At 38.2% G+C, this 21,403-nt stretch overlaps 1 protein-coding gene across 2 annotated transcripts in view; it reads right to left on the bottom strand.

Moving 5' to 3' along the window:
• Nucleotides 1–2,959: 2,959 nt before the first annotated feature.
• Nucleotides 2,960–21,403, bottom strand: part of TECTB (tectorin beta) — a 42,178-nt gene continuing 23,734 nt past the window's right edge. For both annotated transcript variants that reach the window (XM_066598894.1, XM_066598895.1), the window contains exons 7-10: nt 9,660–9,822; nt 9,127–9,196; nt 6,712–6,744; nt 2,960–5,034 (exon numbers count right to left, since the gene is read on the bottom strand). In XM_066598894.1, the coding sequence (XP_066454991.1) occupies nt 4,982–5,034; nt 6,712–6,744; nt 9,127–9,196; nt 9,660–9,822 (319 nt within the window). In that variant the 3' untranslated portion in view covers nt 2,960–4,981. The remainder of the gene's footprint in view (nt 5,035–6,711; nt 6,745–9,126; nt 9,197–9,659; nt 9,823–21,403) is intronic.

Raw genomic sequence — 21,403 nt, 5'->3', positions numbered from 1 at the left:
TGAGGCTACTCAAAGTTGTTGCATTGTGGGGTCTCGAATGTAGAAGGAGTTTGTAAATTCCATTCAGAGACTGTTAAATGTGTTGTGAGAGTCACCGGCCATAGTCAAATGTCCCACCAGGGGATCCTACTGGGCAGAAACTATGGCACTGTGCCAGGGTCTGGCCACCACAAGGCCCTTGGGGTTCAGCGGAGAATGACCTATCTTGTTTGTTACTACTTTGAAGCTCCTGCCTCCCATTGCAAAATCTCTACCAGGACCCCCAACTACCAGGGGTCATTTATAATACCAGTGTCATCCTTTGTAATAGAGGGCCCCTCGGGCATCATGGCTACTACTTCTATATCCACTGTAGCGATGCCCCTACGATTGTACTCCCTCATAAGAATATGCCAGCTGCAAAGGTCCATATAAATATATATACATAGGTGCCACTATAAGTGGAAGCCATTAATGCTCATATGAGCACCTACAACTGATGCCCCTATAAGTGCCTACCCTACATACGTAGACATGCAGATCACGTGACTTGCAGGGTGGCAATCATTTCCTGTGCTGGGTACACTTGGGCATAAATATCATGTTTTGCATTAAATGTGCACAGACCAAAATTGAAACTTTTTGAATTTTTACACCAAGCCTGAACTCTTTAAAAAAGTGGGTGGAGCCTAGCATTATAAGGTGTGGCTTCTCACATTTACTATAATTTATACCAGATAACTGGTTCATTCTGGCACATGAAGGTGCCGCCAAATGTGACTAATGTATTAACCTCTTCCCACCCAAAGATGTAAGTTTATATCCTGGCTGAGAAGGGGTTCCCGCAAATGGATGTAAGATTATGTCCCATGGATTGAATTTGCACACTCTGCAGGAGGAGCTAGCTGGGACTAAGAGCGGGCCTCCAGCCATTAACCCCTTACATGCCGCAATGATAGTTGGTTGTCTCATGTAGAGGGATCACAGAGGGAGGGTGCACCCCCTGTAATGTCATCGGTCCTACGCCAAGTAATTGATGAGGACCAATGCAGTACCATGGTAACCAGATGCCAAATAATGCCGCTTGGGTCTGCCATGGCCTATGATCACTATTATTAGTGATAATTCATTGCATTACAGAAGTACTACAGTAGATCATATGAGCAATCATAGCATTACAGGTTCAAGTCCCCTACAGAGACATAAAAAATGTAAAAAAAATTAAATAAAAAAAAAGTAAAAAAATACATATGAAAAACCTTTTTTGCGCACTTTCACGTCTTTGTTTAATAAGTTTTTTATTAATGTAAAATCCCACATTTGGTATGGTTGTATCCGTAACCACCCGTACAATAAACTGAACCCACTGCTTATCCCACACAGCAAACACTATCAAAAAGGAAAAAAATAGAGTCAAAGGCTTTTCTTGTTCATCTGCCTCCAAGTGATCAAAAAATGTATCATAAAACGGTACCAATAAAAAAAAAGCCCTCGCAGAGCTCCGTGGATGGAAAAATAAGTCACTTTGAATGCAGTGATGCAAATATATATATATATTAAAAATAGGGGGTTTTATTGTGAAAACTAAAAAAACATAACTTTCGATAATCTTATGAACCCTCCTAAAAATGGTGCAACATTAATGCTGTATAGAAAACCCACAAAAACAAGGACAGAATTGAGGTGTTTTTTCCGTAAAACATTTATTACCCCCCAAAATGGTGCCAATAAAAGCTGCAGCTCGTACGGCCGACAGGAAAAGAAGGTTATGGCTTTTGAAAAGGGGAGATGAAAATCCCCCCAAATTGCTGCAACCTTAGGGCCAAAATAGGTTGCGTCACTAAGGGGTTAAGATATGCTGGTCTCAGTAAATGTGCGCCACTATAGCTGAAGGCCGCTTTACACACAACGATTGTGGTTTAAAAAAGTATTTTGAGCGATTTTTGTGCGATAATCGTTGTGTTCTCTTTACAGCACAAGATGGTCGCTCAAACGTTGAGATATCACCTTGCACTCTGAGCGGAGGATGCAGGAGACAAGCGGGGCTGCTTGTCATCTGCATCCAGCTGTTCCCCGCTGGGAGTGGGGTATGAAGAATACAGCTGGAGCGCTGTGTTCTTCATACCCCGCCTGTCATCAGGGAGCGGGATGAAACAATAGTATCAGCTGTATCCGCTGTGAACTCCTGATAGCTGATCGCTGCGCGCTGACAGACAATGATGAGCGACGGCGTAACGAACAGTGTACGATGTCAGTGCAGCTACACACAGCGATTATCGCCCAAAAGACGGCTTTGATCGTTGCATCTAAAAGGGCCTTAAGTGTGACAGTTTTACATGCCCCCTTTCTTTAACGGTTGTACCAGTGAAGCCTTTTATACTCCCTCCAGCCTTGCCAGTCAGATCCGCCTGCGGCACTCATGCGCCGTCCACGCAGACTCCAATGCGGAGTCCAGGGATTGGCTGAGCAGTTCAGCTACACATCAGCTGAAAGCAGCGGCCTGGCGGTTCTGGGCCAGGAGGCCATTTAATGGGTGAGTACACGGGCTTGTTCTTTTTATTTCATACCATTATTCGCTGAGCGTCATTTTTTTCCCATCTCACTGGGTCCCTTTATGTCATTATTAGAGTGTATATATATATATATATGTTGGGGTTGAAGAGGACTCTCAGTTCTGCTACGTTGTTGTGGTTTTATTGGTTGCTTCTATAATTGTAGTTATGACGACAATTGCGCGGTGGCTGCGTTTTTTTTTATGTAGCGATTTTCCCAGATATAGTGTTTCAGCCATATGATGAGAATTAGATTCTAGATCACATTTGCTGCAGCGCGGATCTGCTAGAACACCGCCATAGTTTCTATTGGCTTTCTCATCGGAAAATCTGACGACTCGGCAAATCTCACCAAGATTGAATTTTTTACTGGATTGTTGGTCGGAATACAGATGTCCAGGACAAAGGAGCCGGTAACAAATCTTTTATCTATTTTTTGTCTTTTTTTTTCTTGTCTCACACTACAAATAAGCGATACAAAGATGAAAAACGTCTATTTACAACATTATGCACCATTGTGAATCAGCGGGAAATGCGTTTCGGGTTGCAGTAAAGGGAGTGTCCAGTTTTATGTAATTAATCGCTGTATAATGTAACAGTTTTCAATTTTCTAAAAGATTGTGACAATTCATCTTCATTTTCAAGATCTCTGCTTGCTGTCGGTGAATGGAAGGCTCCAAACATGTACGGATGTAATACTCTTACAGACCAGCGTTTGTTATTTTTGTATCGGGTCCAGAGGATTTCCTGTCCTATTCTGGTAGTTTGTTACAATGTATCAGCCTGAAGCCCACACAGTTTAGATCTCAGAACATTGGGGTGTATGTGTTACAAAGTGGGTGGGGCCTAGCATTAGGGGGCGTGGTCATCTACAGCTTGTCATTTTTAGAATAACGTACGCCCGAAACATTATAGCAAAAACTTACGCCAGATGAGCTGCTGTATGTTTCTGTCTGGTATCACCAGATGAGTGATGAGACACGTGATTCCTAAAGCGACCCTCTGGTCCTGGAGAAACGGAGACGGTCGAAGCGCTTCTCTGACTTTTACATACACGGCGTTACCAAATATGTGGGAGATTTTAATTATTTAGTTTTTTAATAGGAAAAAACACACTTCATGACTGCAGGACGTTCTTAGTTGTTCGGCGGTCCTGAAGTGGTTAATATATTTGTGTCATCAGGCCTGTATATGAACTAGCGACATAAGTAAATATGCGCCATTGTCTAGACTGGATACAATTGTAACAAAGCCCTTCGCTGTGAGAAGTATTGGGTCTGTAAAGATTTTCATCTTCTGTATGTAGACAAGAATGTTTCCAATTCACAGACAGCAGGCAGAGGTCCTGAAAATGGGGACTGATCTGCTAACTCTAGTGTTTCGTATGTCTGTCTTAATATGCACATGCCATCAGAAAATGGAACATATGTATTAGGAGGAGCGAGCTTCTGAATATATTAGGGGCATTTCAGGCCAGCCAATTCCCAAAAGAAGAAATCTATGCCAGCTCCAATCTATTGTACATTTAACTTAGAATTTACATTAGTTTTATGCTCCCTGCTGCTAAGCTCCGCCCACTTTTTACAAAAGCGGAGGCAGCGGAAAGCCTCAAAAAGTGGCAATTTTTGTCTCAAAACCTTTCTTACTTTTTGATGCCAGATTTCTGAAATAATAAAAGTAATAAAGGCCTCGCAAAGTCTTTTAGAAAGTTGCTGAACTTCTCATTATACAATGATTAAAGGGGTTGTCCAGTGCTAAACTATTGGCCTATCCGTAGGACAGATCACAGATTGTAGATCAGTGGGCATCTGCTGCCTGGAACCCCCTTTGATCAGCTGTTCACCAAAGTGGTGGGTTCACTCAATGGAAATTTGGTCTGCAATACCAAGCCTGGCCACTGCAGTAAAAACGGAGCTACCTGCTTCTTGTGGAAATGGGCTCAGTGCAGAAGACAACTTGCTTGGTGAACAGCTGATTGGCAAGGGTCTCAGGCAACAGATCCCCACTGATCTACTATTGATCGCTTGCCCTGCAGGTAAGCCATCAATAGTTTGCAACTGGATCAAGTAGTCTGAAGATTGCATCGGCCCCCTTGGATGGCTGAAAACAGGACTTGGAACCAGCGGATTGGAGTAATGGTAAAGAAGAATAGATGCAGGCAATATATACCCCTTCCCCTCCAGTCCTGGGGCAGAATTATGTCCCCAATCCGGAGGGTTGCTTTCAGCGTTATTTATAAGACTGGAAACTCCCTTTAAGGATCTGGAAATTGAGTCCAACGTCACTTCTAATATATAGTGTATAACGTCGTCCAGCTTCAGGCTTCGTACAGCGTCCTTTGCTCTGAGGCCGATTGGAGACCAACTATATTCCTGAGGGTGTGTGTGGCGGGAGTGGGTGGAGCCCCACGTTTTGCGTCTTCTGGGATGCCACTCTGAGGTTGGCTAGGTTTAGGTAAGCATCTTGCAGATCCCCATTGTCAGGAGCAGATGGTGAACGACCACTGAGAAGGGAAGAGGAGAAACAGTCTGAGGGTTATCGTTATGGTGGACGATGTCACCAATGATCTGTTCCTGGAGGGTCTGCTACATAACGGCTTCTTCAGGGGTCATCACCCAGCACTGTAGTCTAGCGGTGACATAGCTGCAGGAGCTGCAGAGGTTGCAGTTGCATCTGCAACCTGATGGCGTAGTTGTCTCAAAAGCTCCTCCATGTACGAGGACAAGGTTGGGATTGTATGGGTTAACTTTGGGGGGCTAGAATTATTTTAGTGGGACTATCCTGCCAGCCCCAGAAGCAGTGAGGGCTATGCTCATTTGCACTTGCAATGGCTGTCTTTGCTTTGGGGAGTTCTCGGGTGAAGCAGGCCTGGGGGTTGGTATGGGGGGGTTTGCTGCCGTGCATTGAGTGATGTATAACTAGGAGGGTTTGCTACCTGGACGGCCGGTCAGGATGGGTGGCCATTCCTTTGGCCCCGTTATGGCAAGCACTCTGCTTTCCCACACACCTACTGAGGTTGAGAGCTGCTGCAGCCGAAGCTCCCAGCCATTCTCGATACAGCAGGACAACCCCAGTTTTCAGCCCGCTGTTTTGGGCGGTTAGGTGCTTGTTCTGTGCTGCTACTACTGTGTCACCTACCTGCTTGTCATCATGCAGCACCCTAGGTGAGCACATCACGCTCGGCATGGGCTGATTATCTCACTGGTGTTGTCTGCCATTACTACTGAGCTGTGGCTTCTCAACGCCTCACCTGTCCTACTGCAGAATGGAGAAGAGGTGGAGAGCTAACTAGATAAGGGGGCACTACTGGGGGCATCCTTACTCTATGGGAGTACTATTAGGGGCATCTCTATTGTGTAGGGGGCAGTAAAGAGAGTATCTTTATTGCACTTGGGGGCATCATTGGGTGTTTCTCTCTATGTTTGGGGGGCACTAATGAAGCATCTTTATTTTGCAGGCGCACTACTGGGGACATATTTATTGTGTTTTGGGGGCACTACTTGGGGCATCATTATTGTGCTTGGGGGTCACTACTGGGGACATCTTTTTTGTGTGGAAGCACTACTGGTGCATTTTTATTGCCTGGGGACACTAATGGGACATCTTTATTGCCTGGGGGGTCCTACTGAGGACACCTTTATTGCGCAAGGGGCACTAATGGGGGTATCTTGCATAGGGGGCAGCACTGTAAGCATCTTTATTGTGCGGGGGCACTACTGGGGGCATCTTTGCTGCACTTGGGAAACACTACTATTTATCTCTAAAATATTTGCCCCCTTACACTATAAATGCTACACAGAATGCCCTTCTTTTTGGTCTTTGAAGGTTGTGAGATATGGCTGAAGCCCCCTGTGACTGTCACCAAGAAAGTGGCTGATTTATTATTTTTTATTTATTATTTAGTGTGACATGCAGTATGAGGAGGCAGCAAACAGCTCCTCAAATCTCAGAACTCTTGAAAATGTGGTGAAGGGTAAGGGGGGGGGGGGGGACATTGGGGTATTTTTGTTTGCTTTTTAAATGAGAAAAATTTGACTTCCAACTTATTCGTTTTTTTGTCTTCCTCTGGATCAACAATGGGGGGGAGGGGAGGGGGTGTAAGAGGCTGAACTTGATGAGTATGTGTCTTTTTGGCCTACTATGTTACTGTGTTACTATGACAGCTGTTCTAGAACATTACCTGCCAGGCCAGGATAGCTGAAAGATGCCGAACCTAAAGCAAGAGCAGAGAACAAGATGGTTATTAAGTACGGTCTTACTTGAAAGGGAAGACATTGCTGGTCTACTCAGTTTAGATTGTAAGCTCTAAGGGACACAGTCCATTATCCTGCCCTCGGCTGCCTATGCTGAACCGCTACCCACCAGTGGTCATGACTATTTTGTATACCAGACCCTGACACGGTTATACCGTGTTTTTCCGAAAATAAGGCACCCCCTGAAAATAAGGCACCCCCTGAAATTTGCGGAAGTCCCAAATATAAGGCACCCCCGATAGTAAGGCATAGTATAGGTAGATCTGCAGACAGTCTGCTGTTATCCTGTCCCTGCTGTGCTGTACGAGTGTGCTGTTGTGAGCTCCCCTTGCTGGCTGGAAAAGTCCATACTGTACGTTCTGTTCCTGCTGTACATGTCTGCTGTGATGAGCTGCAATACCATCCCTGCTTACAAGTGGTACAGGAACTTCTGTCTGCAGACAGGTACATTACTTTACAGCCCTTATTTTTTATGACTCTGTGTGTGAGTCAGGCACCCTGTGTGATTCTTAAGGCTGGGTTCTCACAGAGCGTATTTCCAGCGGAAATCTCGCGGTTTGGCCACAGCGATAAACAGCGAGATTTCCGCCGGGAAAACACTTAGCCCACGCCCACGGCACTCAGCTGCTTGTTTTGAAGCGACCTGGCTGCACGCTTTTCCGTTTCTGTGGCCGGTGAATCCGCACCACAACACCGGCTTCTCCCAGCTTTGCCGTGACAGATTTGCTGTCCCATGTGGACGAGATTTCTGAGAAATTTCATCCACAAAGCTGGCCAATTGAGGGATTAGCGGCCACAGATGGATTTGCCGCGGCGAAATAAGACACCCCCTGAAAATAAGACGGAGCGCATATTTGGGAGCAGAAATTAATATAAGACGCGGCTTATTTTCGGGGAAACAGGGTAGTTTTGATTTATCCTTTTCATCCTCTTCTTTGTACTTCTCCCTCCTCTCTCACATCATATACTATGACTGTTAGTGTAATGCAGCTGTCTGATGAAGAGGTCTGCGCACCTCGAAACACGTTACTTGCTGGTTTGGAATAAAGTTCAATTCTAATCAGTACCATTGGCTTTACTCTTTCCAGCCACCACCTTCCAGCAGAGCTTTAGTTCACTCTGACCTCCTCCACCTCAGCCTCTATGTCGTGGGCATCAGCTCTAGTGTGTGACCACAGCAGATCCATGTGCAGCAGACTGTATACTGGCACAGAGCCCCTGCAGCTCCATACTACATGGCTGTGGTCATTCCAGTCGGATGTCCTTTTACATAATGTCTCCCGATACGTAATGAACAAAATTTTGATAAATTCAGGCTGGTTTACCAAATTTTGGCAAAAGGTTTGGTTCGGCTCAAATTAGTTTGAACCAACGTCAGAACACCCCTGAGACTAGTGTATAACACTCACTAAGAGCCACACATGCCCTGTATAACACTCTTAGGTGGCCAAGGAGAGTCTCCAAGTACTGCTGAGCTGTTTGAAGGGGGAAAAAGAAGAAAAAAGGGAGAAAGAAAGAGTCTTATTCCTTCTCCTTATTCCTTCTCCTTTTTCCTTCTTCTTTTAGCGGGTTCAGCCCAGACAAACTGCCCGAGGTTCAGGTTCTCGTCGAAGCAAACTTTTAGCAACTTTTTTTTCCACTGGGTTGATCCCTAAAACTTAACTTTTAATAATTCTAAACAAAAATTAAAAAATCCCAAAGACAGACAAACGCACACAAAGCAAAGTGCCGCAGAGGTAAGTGAATATCTCACCACGCTCATCTGATTACAGTAGTCCCTGTGACACCAAGGAAGCAGGACCCGATGTGATTGATTGGGTTCCCGTCCTTATGAAGTTTGGATATAAATGTATTGGGGGTTTCCACCTGAACGTGGAGCTTTTGGAGGCTCGTCAGTCTTTGACCTGTGAGTGGCGTCTCCTATGGTGTTATGTAGAGCCACAGGAGGTATTCCACACAGATATGTGGCTCATCTATATCCCGTTAGGTTAGTTTGGCATAGATGAGTACATATGACGATGGTGTATCGGTACTCTGATAGTACACTAAAGGATCCCCCTGGGACAGTCTACGGGACAGTCCTGGATGTCTAGGTGGTGTGATCGCATGCCATCTAGCACATCATTGCTCTGGCCAACCCATAGCCTCAACAATACTAATGCTGCAGCTGGGCATTGGCCATAGTCATCACATGATCGTGCTGCCTGAAGTGGGCGGGGACCAGCGTGGCGACGTCCAGCGCAGAAGGGAAAGCGATAAAGGTGAGTTAAGGCCGTTTTTTCTTTTAAGGAGGACTATGGGAGCTCTTGTCTTCGGGTCTGCTCTGCACCAGCGATACATACTCTGCAGGAGGAACTCTGCCACTAAGATGCCGCCCGTCTGTTCTTTCTGCTGTTTCCGTTTTCCGCACGTCTGCAGATATAAAAGAGAAGAGGAAAGACTCCATTAGCAAGAAATAACGAAAGAGATGATGATTGTGATATTGTAACTATCGTCACTTTGCTTTTATTCTGTGCTGTTTGGCTGCCTGGAAACCACCAAGGAGCTGCTGCTAATGGATCTGTTATGGTGGGTGTGGGGAGACCCTCCGCGGGGAGTCTTGTGAATCTGCTGGGAGTTCTATTAGCTAATTACAGCTTTAATGCCCTCATTACACCCTTAATAAACACAAGGGGCTCATATTATAATCAGACTCCGCAAATATCCATCTGTTTGTAAACAAGACCGCCCTGCTGTTCAGAAAAGTCAAAATAGGAATCTTTTTATTCACTCCCTGCTGCTTTCTGATGGTTTCATTTTTTTATTTTTTCACAATTCAGCTAGAAAGCAGATTCTTAGAAATATTCCATATATGAAATTGCTTTGTATTACTTACCACCGGGCAGGAGAACTTCTCGCTATCACACAAATAGGTCTCACAGTGAAGCCAGACTTTGGATAATTTCGGGACGTTCTGGAAGCGGAAGGCATTAAATTGGAATGTTGCCCGACTATTCTTCCCATTTTCATGAACTGTAATCGTCTCATCTGACGGACATCTGCAGAGCAAATATGGAAAATACTGTCAGCATATAGGACTACAATAGCAGGTATACTCCTGTACATAAGAGCAGTATTATAGTAGTTATATTCTTGTACATAGGGGGCAGTATTATAGTAGTTATATTCTTGTACATAGGAGGCAGTATTATAGTAGTTATATTCTTGTACATAGGGGGCAGTATTATAGTAGTTATATTCTTGTACATAGGAGGCAGTATTATAGTAGTTATATCCTTGTACATAGGAGCAGTATTATAGTAGTTATATTCTTGTACATAAGAGCAGTATTATAGTAGTTATATTCTTGTACATAGGGGGCAGTATTATAGTAGTTATATTCTTGTACATAGGAAGCAGTATTATAGTAGTTATATTCTTGTACATAGGGGGCAGTATTATAGTAGTTATATTCTTGTACATAGGGGGCAGTATTATAGTAGTTATATTCTTGTACATAGGGGGCAGTATTATAGTAGTTATATTCTTGTACATAGAGGGCAGTATTATAGTAGTTATATTCTTGTACATAGGAGGCAGTATTATAGTAGTTATATTCTTGTATATAGGAGGCAGTATTATAGTAGTTATATTCCAGTACATAGGGAGCAGTATTATAGTAGTTATATTCTTGTACATAGGAGGCAGTATTATAGTAGTTATATTCTTGTACATAGGGGGCAGTATTATAGTAGTTATATTCTTGTACATAGGGGGCAGTATTATAGTAGTTATATTCTTCTACATAGGGGGCAGTATTATAGTAGTTATATTCTTGTACATAGAGGGCAGTATTATAGTAGTTATATTCTTGTACATAGGAGCAGTATTATAGTAGTTATATTCTTGTACATAGGAGCAGTATAATAGTAGTTATATTCTTGTACATAGAGGGCAGTATTATAGTAGTTATATTCTTGTACATAGGAGGCAGTATTATAGTAGTTATATTCTTGTACATAGAGGGCAGTATTATAGCAGTTATATCCTTGTACATAGAGGACAGTATTATAGTAGTTATATTCTTGTACATAGGGGGCAGTATTATAGTAGTTATATTCTTGTACATAGGGGGCAGTATTATAGTAGTTATATTCTTGTACATAGGGGGCAGTATTACAGTAGTTATATTCTTGTACATAGGGAGCAGTATTATAGTAGTTATATTCTTGTACATAGGAAGCAGTATTACAGTAGTTATATTCTTGTACATAGGGAGCAGTATTATAGTAGTTATATTCTTGTACATAGGAGGCAGTATTATAGTAGTTATATTCTTGTACACAGTAAGCAGTATTATAGTAGTTATATTCTTGTACATAGGGGCAGTATTATAGTAGTTATATTCATGTACACAGGAGCAGTATTATAGTAGTTATATTCTTGTACATAGGGGCAGTATTATAGTAGTTATATTCTTGTACATAGGGGGCAGTATTATAGTAGTTATATTCTTGTACATAGGGGGCAGTATTATAGTAGTTATATTCTTGTACATAGAGGGCAGTATTATAGTAGTTATATTCTAGTACATAGGGAGCAGTATTATAGTAGTTATATTCTTGTACATAGGAGGCAGTATTATAGTAGTTATATTCTTGTACACAGTAGGCAGTATTATAGTAGTTATATTCTTGTACATACGGGCAGTATTATAGTAGTTATATTCTTGTACATACGGGCAGTATTATACTAGTTATATTCTTGTACATAGGAGGCAGTATTACAGTAGTTATATTCTTGTACATAGGGTGCAGTATTACAGTAGTTATATTCTTGTACATAGGGGGCAGTATTATAGTAGTTATATTCTTGTACATAGGAGCAGTATTATAGTAGTTATATTCTTGTACATAGGGGGCAGTATTATAGTAGTTATATTCTTGTACATAGGGGCAGTATTATAGTAGTTATATTCATGTACACAGGAGCAGTATTACAGCAGTTATATTCTTGTACATAGGGGGCAGTATTATAGTAGTTATATTCTTGTACATAGGGGGCAGTATTATAGTAGTTATATTCATGTACACAGGCGCAGTATTACAGTAGTTATATTCTTGTACATAGGGGGAAGTATTATAGTAGTTATATTCTTGTACATAGGAGCAGTATTATAGTAGTTATATTCTTGTACATAGGGGGCAGTATTATAGTAGTTATATTCTTGTACATAGGAGCAGTATTATAGTAGTTATATTCTTGTACATAGGGGCAGTATTATAGTAGTTATATTTTTGTACATAGGGGGCAGAATTAGAGAAGCTATATTCTTGTACATAGGGGGCAGTATTATAGTAGTTATATTCTTGTAAATAGAGGACAGTATTATAGTAGTTATATTCTTGTACATAGGAGCAGTATTATAGTAGTTATATTCTTGTACATAGCGAGCAATATTATAGTAGTTATATTCTTGTACATAGGAGGCAGTGTTATAGTAGTTATGTTCTTGTACATAGGGAGCAGTGTTATAGTAGTTATGTTCTTGTACATAGGGGACAGTATTATAGTACTTATATTCTTGTACATAGAGAGCAGTATTATAGCAGTTATATTCTTGTACATAGGAGCAGTATTATAGTAGGTATATTCTTGTACATAGGGGGCAGTATTATAGTAGTTATATTCTTGTACATAGGGCGCAGTATTATGGTAGTTATATTCTTGTACATAGGGGGCAGTATTATAATAGTTAAATTTTTGTACATAGGGAGCAGAATTATAGTAGTTATATTCTTGTACATAGGAGGCAGTATTATAGTAGTTATATTCTTGTACATAGAGGACAGTATTATAGTAATTATATTCTTGTACGTAGGGGGCAGTATTATAGTAGTTATATTCTTGTACATAGAGGACAGTATTATAGTAATTATATTCTTGTACATAGGAGGCAGTATTATAGTAGTTATATTCTTCTACATAGAGGACAGTATTATAGTAATTATCTTCTTGTACGTAGGGGGCAGTATTATAGTAGTTATATTCTTGTACATAGGAGCAGTATTATAGTAGTTATATTCTTGTACATAGGAGGCCGTATTATAGCAGTTATATTTTTGGACATAGGGGGCAGTATTATAGTAGTTATATTCTAGTACATAGCGAGCAATATTATAGTAGTTATATTCTTGTACATAGGAGGCAGTGTTATAGTAGTTATGTTCTTGTACATAGGGGGCAGTATTATAGTACTTATATTCTTGTACATAGAGAGCAGTATTATAGCAGTTATATTCTTGTACATAGGGCGCAGTATTATGGCAGTTATAGTCTTGTACATAGGGGACAGTATTATAGTAGTTATATTCTTGTACATAGGGGGCAGTATTATAGTAGTTATATTCTTGTACATAGGGGGCAGTATTATAGTAGTTATATTCTTCTACATAGAGGACAGTATTATAGTAATTATCTTCTTGTACGTAGGGGGCAGTATTATAGTAGTTATATTCTTGTACATAGGAGCAGTATTATAGTAGTTATATTCTTGTACATAGGAGGCCGTATTATAGCAGTTATATTTTTGGACATAGGGGGCAGTATTATAGTAGTTATATTCTAGTACATAGCGAGCAATATTATAGTAGTTATATTCTTGTACATAGGAGGCAGTGTTATAGTAGTTATGTTCTTGTACATAGGGGGCAGTATTATAGTACTTATATTCTTGTACATAGAGAGCAGTATTATAGCAGTTATATTCTTGTACATAGGGCGCAGTATTATGGCAGTTATAGTCTTGTACATAGGGGACAGTATTATAGTAGTTATATTCTTGTACATAGGGGGCAGTATTATAGTAGTTATATTCTTGTACATAGGGGGCAGTATTATAGTAGTTATATTCTTGTACATAGGGGGCAGTATTATAGTAGTTATATTCTTGTACATAGGAGGCAGTATCATAGTAGTTATATTCTTGTACATAGGAGCAGTGTTATAGTAGTTATATTCTTGTACATAGGGGGCAGTATTATAGTAGTTATATTCTTGAACGTAGGGGGCAGTATTATAGTAGTTATATTCTTGTACATAGGGAGCAGTGTTATAGTAGTTATATTCTTGTACATAGGAGCAGTATTATAGTAGTTATATTCTTGTACATAGGGGGCAGTATTGTAGTACTTATATTCTTGTACATAGAGAGCAGTATTATAGCAGTTATATTCTTGTACATAGGAGCAGTATTATAGTAGTTATATTCTTGTACATAGGGGGCAGTATTATAGTAGTTATATTTTTGTACATAGGGCGCAGTATTATGGTAGTTATAGTCTTGTGCATAGGGGACAGTATTATAGTAGTTATATTCTTGTACATAGGGGGCAGTATTATAGTAGTTATATTCTTGTACATAGGGGGCAGTATTATAGTAGTTATATTCTTGTACATAGGAGGCAGTATCATAGTAGTTATATTCTTGTACATAGGAGCAGTATTATAGTAATTATATTCTTGTACGTAGGGGGCAGTACTATAGTAGTTATATTCTAGTACATAGGAGCAGTATTATAGTAGTTATATTCTTGTACATAGGAGGCAGTATCATAGTAGTTATATTCTTGTACATAGGAGTAGTATTATAGCAGTTATATTCTTGTACATAGGGCGCAGTATTATGGTAGTTATATTCATGTACACAGGAGCAGTATTACAGCAGTTATATTCTTGTACATAGGGGGCAGTATTATAGTAGTTATATTCTTGTACATAGGGGGCAGTATTATAGTAGTTATATTCATGTACACAGGCGCAGTATTACAGTAGTTATATTCTTGTACATAGGGGGAAGTATTATAGTAGTTATATTCTTGTACATAGGAGCAGTATTATAGTAGTTATATTCTTGTACATAGGGGGCAGTATTATAGTAGTTATATTCTTGTACATAGGAGCAGTATTATAGTAGTTATATTCTTGTACATAGGGGCAGTATTATAGTAGTTATATTTTTGTACATAGGGGGCAGAATTAGAGAAGCTATATTCTTGTACATAGGGGGCAGTATTATAGTAGTTATATTCTTGTAAATAGAGGACAGTATTATAGTAGTTATATTCTTGTACATAGGAGCAGTATTATAGTAGTTATATTCTTGTACATAGCGAGCAATATTATAGTAGTTATATTCTTGTACATAGGAGGCAGTGTTATAGTAGTTATGTTCTTGTACATAGGGAGCAGTGTTATAGTAGTTATGTTCTTGTACATAGGGGACAGTATTATAGTACTTATATTCTTGTACATAGAGAGCAGTATTATAGCAGTTATATTCTTGTACATAGGAGCAGTATTATAGTAGGTATATTCTTGTACATAGGGGGCAGTATTATAGTAGTTATATTCTTGTACATAGGGCGCAGTATTATGGTAGTTATATTCTTGTACATAGGGGGCAGTATTATAATAGTTAAATTTTTGTACATAGGGAGCAGAATTATAGTAGTTATATTCTTGTACATAGGAGGCAGTATTATAGTAGTTATATTCTTGTACATAGAGGACAGTATTATAGTAATTATATTCTTGTACGTAGGGGGCAGTATTATAGTAGTTATATTCTTGTACATAGAGGACAGTATTATAGTAATTATATTCTTGTACATAGGAGGCAGTATTATAGTAGTTATATTCTTCTACATAGAGGACAGTATTATAGTAATTATCTTCTTGTACGTAGGGGGCAGTATTATAGTAGTTATATTCTTGTACATAGGAGCAGTATTATAGTAGTTATATTCTTGTACATAGGAGGCCGTATTATAGCAGTTATATTTTTGGACATAGGGGGCAGTATTATAGTAGTTATATTCTAGTACATAGCGAGCAATATTATAGTAGTTATATTCTTGTACATAGGAGGCAGTGTTATAGTAGTTATGTTCTTGTACATAGGGGGCAGTATTATAGTACTTATATTCTTGTACATAGAGAGCAGTATTATAGCAGTTATATTCTTGTACATAGGGCGCAGTATTATGGCAGTTATAGTCTTGTACATAGGGGACAGTATTATAGTAGTTATATTCTTGTACATAGGGGGCAGTATTATAGTAGTTATATTCTTGTACATAGGGGGCAGTATTATAGTAGTTATATTCTTCTACATAGAGGACAGTATTATAGTAATTATCTTCTTGTACGTAGGGGGCAGTATTATAGTAGTTATATTCTTGTACATAGGAGCAGTATTATAGTAGTTATATTCTTGTACATAGGAGGCCGTATTATAGCAGTTATATTTTTGGACATAGGGGGCAGTATTATAGTAGTTATATTCTAGTACATAGCGAGCAATATTATAGTAGTTATATTCTTGTACATAGGAGGCAGTGTTATAGTAGTTATGTTCTTGTACATAGGGGGCAGTATTATAGTACTTATATTCTTGTACATAGAGAGCAGTATTATAGCAGTTATATTCTTGTACATAGGGCGCAGTATTATGGCAGTTATAGTCTTGTACATAGGGGACAGTATTATAGTAGTTATATTCTTGTACATAGGGGGCAGTATTATAGTAGTTATATTCTTGTACATAGGGGGCAGTATTATAGTAGTTATATTCTTGTACATAGGGGGCAGTATTATAGTAGTTATATTCTTGTACATAGGAGGCAGTATCATAGTAGTTATATTCTTGTACATAGGAGCAGTGTTATAGTAGTTATATTCTTGTACATAGGGGGCAGTATTATAGTAGTTATATTCTTGAACGTAGGGGGCAGTATTATAGTAGTTATATTCTTGTACATAGGGAGCAGTGTTATAGTAGTTATATTCTTGTACATAGGAGCAGTATTATAGTAGTTATATTCTTGTACATAGGGGGCAGTATTGTAGTACTTATATTCTTGTACATAGAGAGCAGTATTATAGCAGTTATATTCTTGTACATAGGAGCAGTATTATAGTAGTTATATTCTTGTACATAGGGGGCAGTATTATAGTAGTTATATTTTTGTACATAGGGCGCAGTATTATGGTAGTTATAGTCTTGTGCATAGGGGACAGTATTATAGTAGTTATATTCTTGTACATAGGGGGCAGTATTATAGTAGTTATATTCTTGTACATAGGGGGCAGTATTATAGTAGTTATATTCTTGTACATAGGAGGCAGTATCATAGTAGTTATATTCTTGTACATAGGAGCAGTATTATAGTAATTATATTCTTGTACGTAGGGGGCAGTATTATAGTAGTTATATTCTAGTACATAGGAGCAGTATTATAGTAGTTATATTCTTGTACATAGGAGGCAGTATCATAGTAGTTATATTCTTGTACATAGGAGTAGTATTATAGCAGTTATATTCTTGTACATAGGGCGCAGTATTATGGTAGTTATATTCTTGTACATAGGAGCAGTATTATAGTAATTATATTCTTGTACATAGGAGGCAGTATTATAGTAGTTATATTCTTGTACATAGGGGGCAGTATAATAATAGTTAAATTTTTGTACATAGGGAGCAGTATTATAGGAGTTATATTCTTGTACAGAGAGGGCAGTATTATAGTAGTTATATTCTTCTACATAGAGGACAGTATGATAGTAATTATATTCTTGTACGTAGGGGGCATTATTATAGTAGTTATATTCTTGTACATAGGAGCAGTATTATAGTAGATATATTCTTGTACATAGGGGGCAGTATTATAGTAGTTATATTTTTGTACATAGGGGCAGAATTAGAGAAGTTATATTCTTGTACATAGGGGGCAGTATTATAGTAGTTATATTCTTGTACATAGGAGCAGTATTATAGTAGTTATATTCTTGTACATAGCGAGCAATATTATAGTAGTTATATTCTTGTACATAGGAGGCAGTGTTATAGTAGTTATGTTCTTGTACATAGGGAGCAGTGTTATAGTAGTTATATTCTTGTACATAGGGGGCAGTATTGTAGTACTTATATTCTTGTACATAGAGAGCAGTATTATAGCAGTTATATTCTTGTACATTGGGCGCAGTATTATGGTAGTTATAGTCTTGTACATAGGGGACAGTATTATAGTAGTTATATTCTTGTACATAGGGGGCAGTATTATAGTAGTTATATTCTTGTACATAGGGGGCAGTATTATAGTAGTTATATTCTTGTACATAGGGGGCAGTATTATAGTAGTTATATTCTTGTACATAGAGGGCAGTATTATAGTAGTTATATTCTAGTACATAGGGAGCAGTATTATAGTAGTTATATTCTTGTACATAGGAGGCAGTATTATAGTAGTTATATTCTTGTACATACGGGCAGTATTATACTAGTTATATTCTTGCACATAGGAGGCAGTATTATAGTAGTTATATTCTTGAACATAGGGGGCAGTATTATAGTAGTTATATTCATGTACACAGGAGCAGTATTACAGTAGTTATATTCTTGTACATAGGGGGCAGTATTATAGTAGTTATGTTCTTGTACATGGGGGGCAGTATTATAGTAGTTATATTCTTGTACATAGGGAGCAGTGTTATAGTAGTTATATTCCTGTACATAGGGGGCAGAATTATAGTAGTTATATTCTTGTACATAGGGAGCAGTGTTATAGTAGTTATGTTCTTGTAAATAGAGGACAGTATTATAGTAGTTATATTCTTGAACATAGGAGCAGTATTATAGTAGTTATATTCTTGTACATAGCGAGCAATATTATAGTAGTTATATTCTTGTACATAGGAGGCAGTGTTATAGTAGTTATGTTCTTGTACATAGGGGGCAGTATTATAGTAGTTATATTCTTGTACATAGGGAGCAGTATTATAGTAGTTATATTCTTGTACATAGTGAGCAGTGTTATAGTAGTTATGTTCTTGTACATAGGGGACAGTATTATAGTACTTATATTCTTGTACATAGAGAGCAGTATTATAGCAGTTATATTCCTGTACATAGGGGGCAGTATTATAGTAGTTATATTCTTGTGCATAGGAGGCAGTATTATAGTAGTTATATTCCTGTACATAGGGGGCAGTATTATAGTAGTTATATTCTTGTACATAGTGAGCAGTGTTATAGTAGTTATGTTCTTGTACATAGGGGACAGTATTATAGTACTTATATTCTTGTACATAGAGAGCAGTATTATAGCAGTTATATTCTTGTACATGGGGCGCAGTATTATGGTAGTTATAGTCTTGTACATAGGGGACAGTATTATAGTAGTTATATTCTTGTACATAGGGGGCAGTATTATAGTAGTTATATTCTTGTACATAGGGAGCAGTGTTATAGTAGTTATATTCTTGTACATAGGGGGCAGTATTATAGTAGTTATATTTTTGTACATAGGGCGCAGTATTATGGTAGATATAGTCTTGTGCATAGGGGACAGTATTATAGTAGTTATATTCTTGTACATAGGGGGCAGTATTATAGTAGTTATATTCTTCTACATAGAGGACAGTATTATAGTAATTATATTCTTGTACGTAGGGGGCATTATTATAGTAGTTATATTCTTGTACATAGGAGCAGTATTATAGTAGTTATATTCTTGTACATAGGAGGCAGTATTATAGCAGTTATATTTTTGGACATAGGGGGCAGTATTATAGTAGTTCTATTCTAGTACATAGCGAGCAATATTATAGTAGTTATATTCTTGTACATAGGAGGCAGTGTTATAGTAGTTATGTTCTTGTACATAGGGGGCAGTATTATAGTACTTATATTCTTGTACATGGAGAGCAGTATTATAGCAGTTATATTCTTGTACATAGGGCGCAGTATTATGGTAGTTATAGTCTTGTACATAGGGGACAGTATTATAGTAGTTATATTCTTGTACATAGGGGGCAGTATTATAGTAGTTATATTCTTGTACATAGGGGGCAGTATTATAGTAGTTATATTCTTGTACATAGGGGGCAGAATTAGAGAAGTTATATTCTTGTACATAGGGGGCAGTATTATAGTAGTTATATTAGGGGGCAGTATTATAGTAGTTATATTCATGTACACAGGAGCAGTATTACAGTAGTTATATTCTTGTACATAGGGGGCAGTATTATAGTAGTTATATTCTTGTACATAGGAGCAGTATTATAGTAGTTATATTCTTGTACATAGGAGCAGTATTATAGTAGTTATATTCTTGTACATAGGGAGCAGTATTATAGTAGATATATTCTTGTACATAGGGGGCAGTATTATAGTAGTTATATTCTTGTACATAGGGGGCAGAATTAGAGAAGTTATATTCTTGTACATAGGGGGCAGTATTATAGTAGTTATATTCTTGTAAATAGAGGACAGTATTATAGTAGTTATATTCTTTTACATAGGAGCAGTATTATAGTAGTTATATTCTTGTACATAGCGAGCAATATTATAGTAGTTATATTCTTGTACATAGGAGGCAGTGTTATAGTAGTTATGTTCTTGTACATAGGGGGCAGTATTATAGTAGTTATATTCTTGTACATAGGGAGCAGTGTTATAGTAGTTATATTCCTGTACATAGGGGGCAGTATTATAGTAGTTATATTCTTGTACATAGGGAGCAGTGTTATAGTAGTTATATTCCTGTACATAGGGGGCAGTATTATAGCAGTTATATTCTTGTACATAGGGCGCAGTATTATGGTAGTTATAGTCTTGTACATAGGGGACAGTATTATAGTAGTTATATTCTTGTACATAGGGGGCAGTATTATAGTAGTTATATTCTTGTACATAGGGGGCAGTATTATAGTAGTTATATTAGGGGGCAGTATTATAGTAGTTATATTCATGTACACAGGAGCAGTATTACAGTAGTTATATTCTTGTACATAGGGGGCAGTATTATAGTAGTTATATTCTTGTACATAGGAGCAGTATTATAGTAGTTAGATTCTTGTACATAGCGGGCAGTATTATAGTAGTTATATTCTTGTACATAGGGAGCAGTATTATAGTAGATATATTCTTGTACATAGGGGGCAGTATTATAGTAGTTATATTCTTGTACATAGGGGGCAGAATTAGAGAAGTTATATTCTTGTACATAGGGGGCAGTATTATAGTAGTTATATTCTTGTAAATAGAGGACAGTATTATAGTAGTTATATTCTTGTACATAGGAGCAGTATTATAGTAGTTATATTCTTGTACATAGCGAGCAATATTATAGTAGTTATATTCTTGTACATAGGAGGCAGTGTTATAGTAGTTATGTTCTTGTACATAGGGGGCAGTATTATAGTAGTTATATTCTTGTACATAGGGAGCAGTGTTATAGTAGTTATATTCCTGTACATAGGGGGCAGCATTATAGTAGTTATATTCTTGTACATAGGGAGCAGTGTTATAGTAGTTATATTCCTGTACATAGGGGGCAGTATTATAGCAGTTATATTCTTGTACATAGGGCGCAGTATTATGGTAGTTATAGTCTTGTACATAGGGGACAGTATTATAGTAGTTATATTCTTGTACATAGGGGGCAGTATTATAGTAGTTATATTCTTGTACATAGGGGGCAGTATTATAGTAGTTATATTCTTGTACATAGGAGGCAGTATTATAGTAGTTATATTCTTGTACATAGGGAGCAGTATCATAGTAGTTATATTCTTGTA

Source organism: Eleutherodactylus coqui, chromosome 4 (genome assembly GCF_035609145.1).
Source record: "Eleutherodactylus coqui strain aEleCoq1 chromosome 4, aEleCoq1.hap1, whole genome shotgun sequence".
Lineage (NCBI taxonomy): Eukaryota > Metazoa > Chordata > Amphibia > Anura > Eleutherodactylidae > Eleutherodactylus > Eleutherodactylus coqui.
Note: the sequence above shows the minus strand (reverse complement) of the source record. Positions and strands in the feature narration are given on the sequence as shown.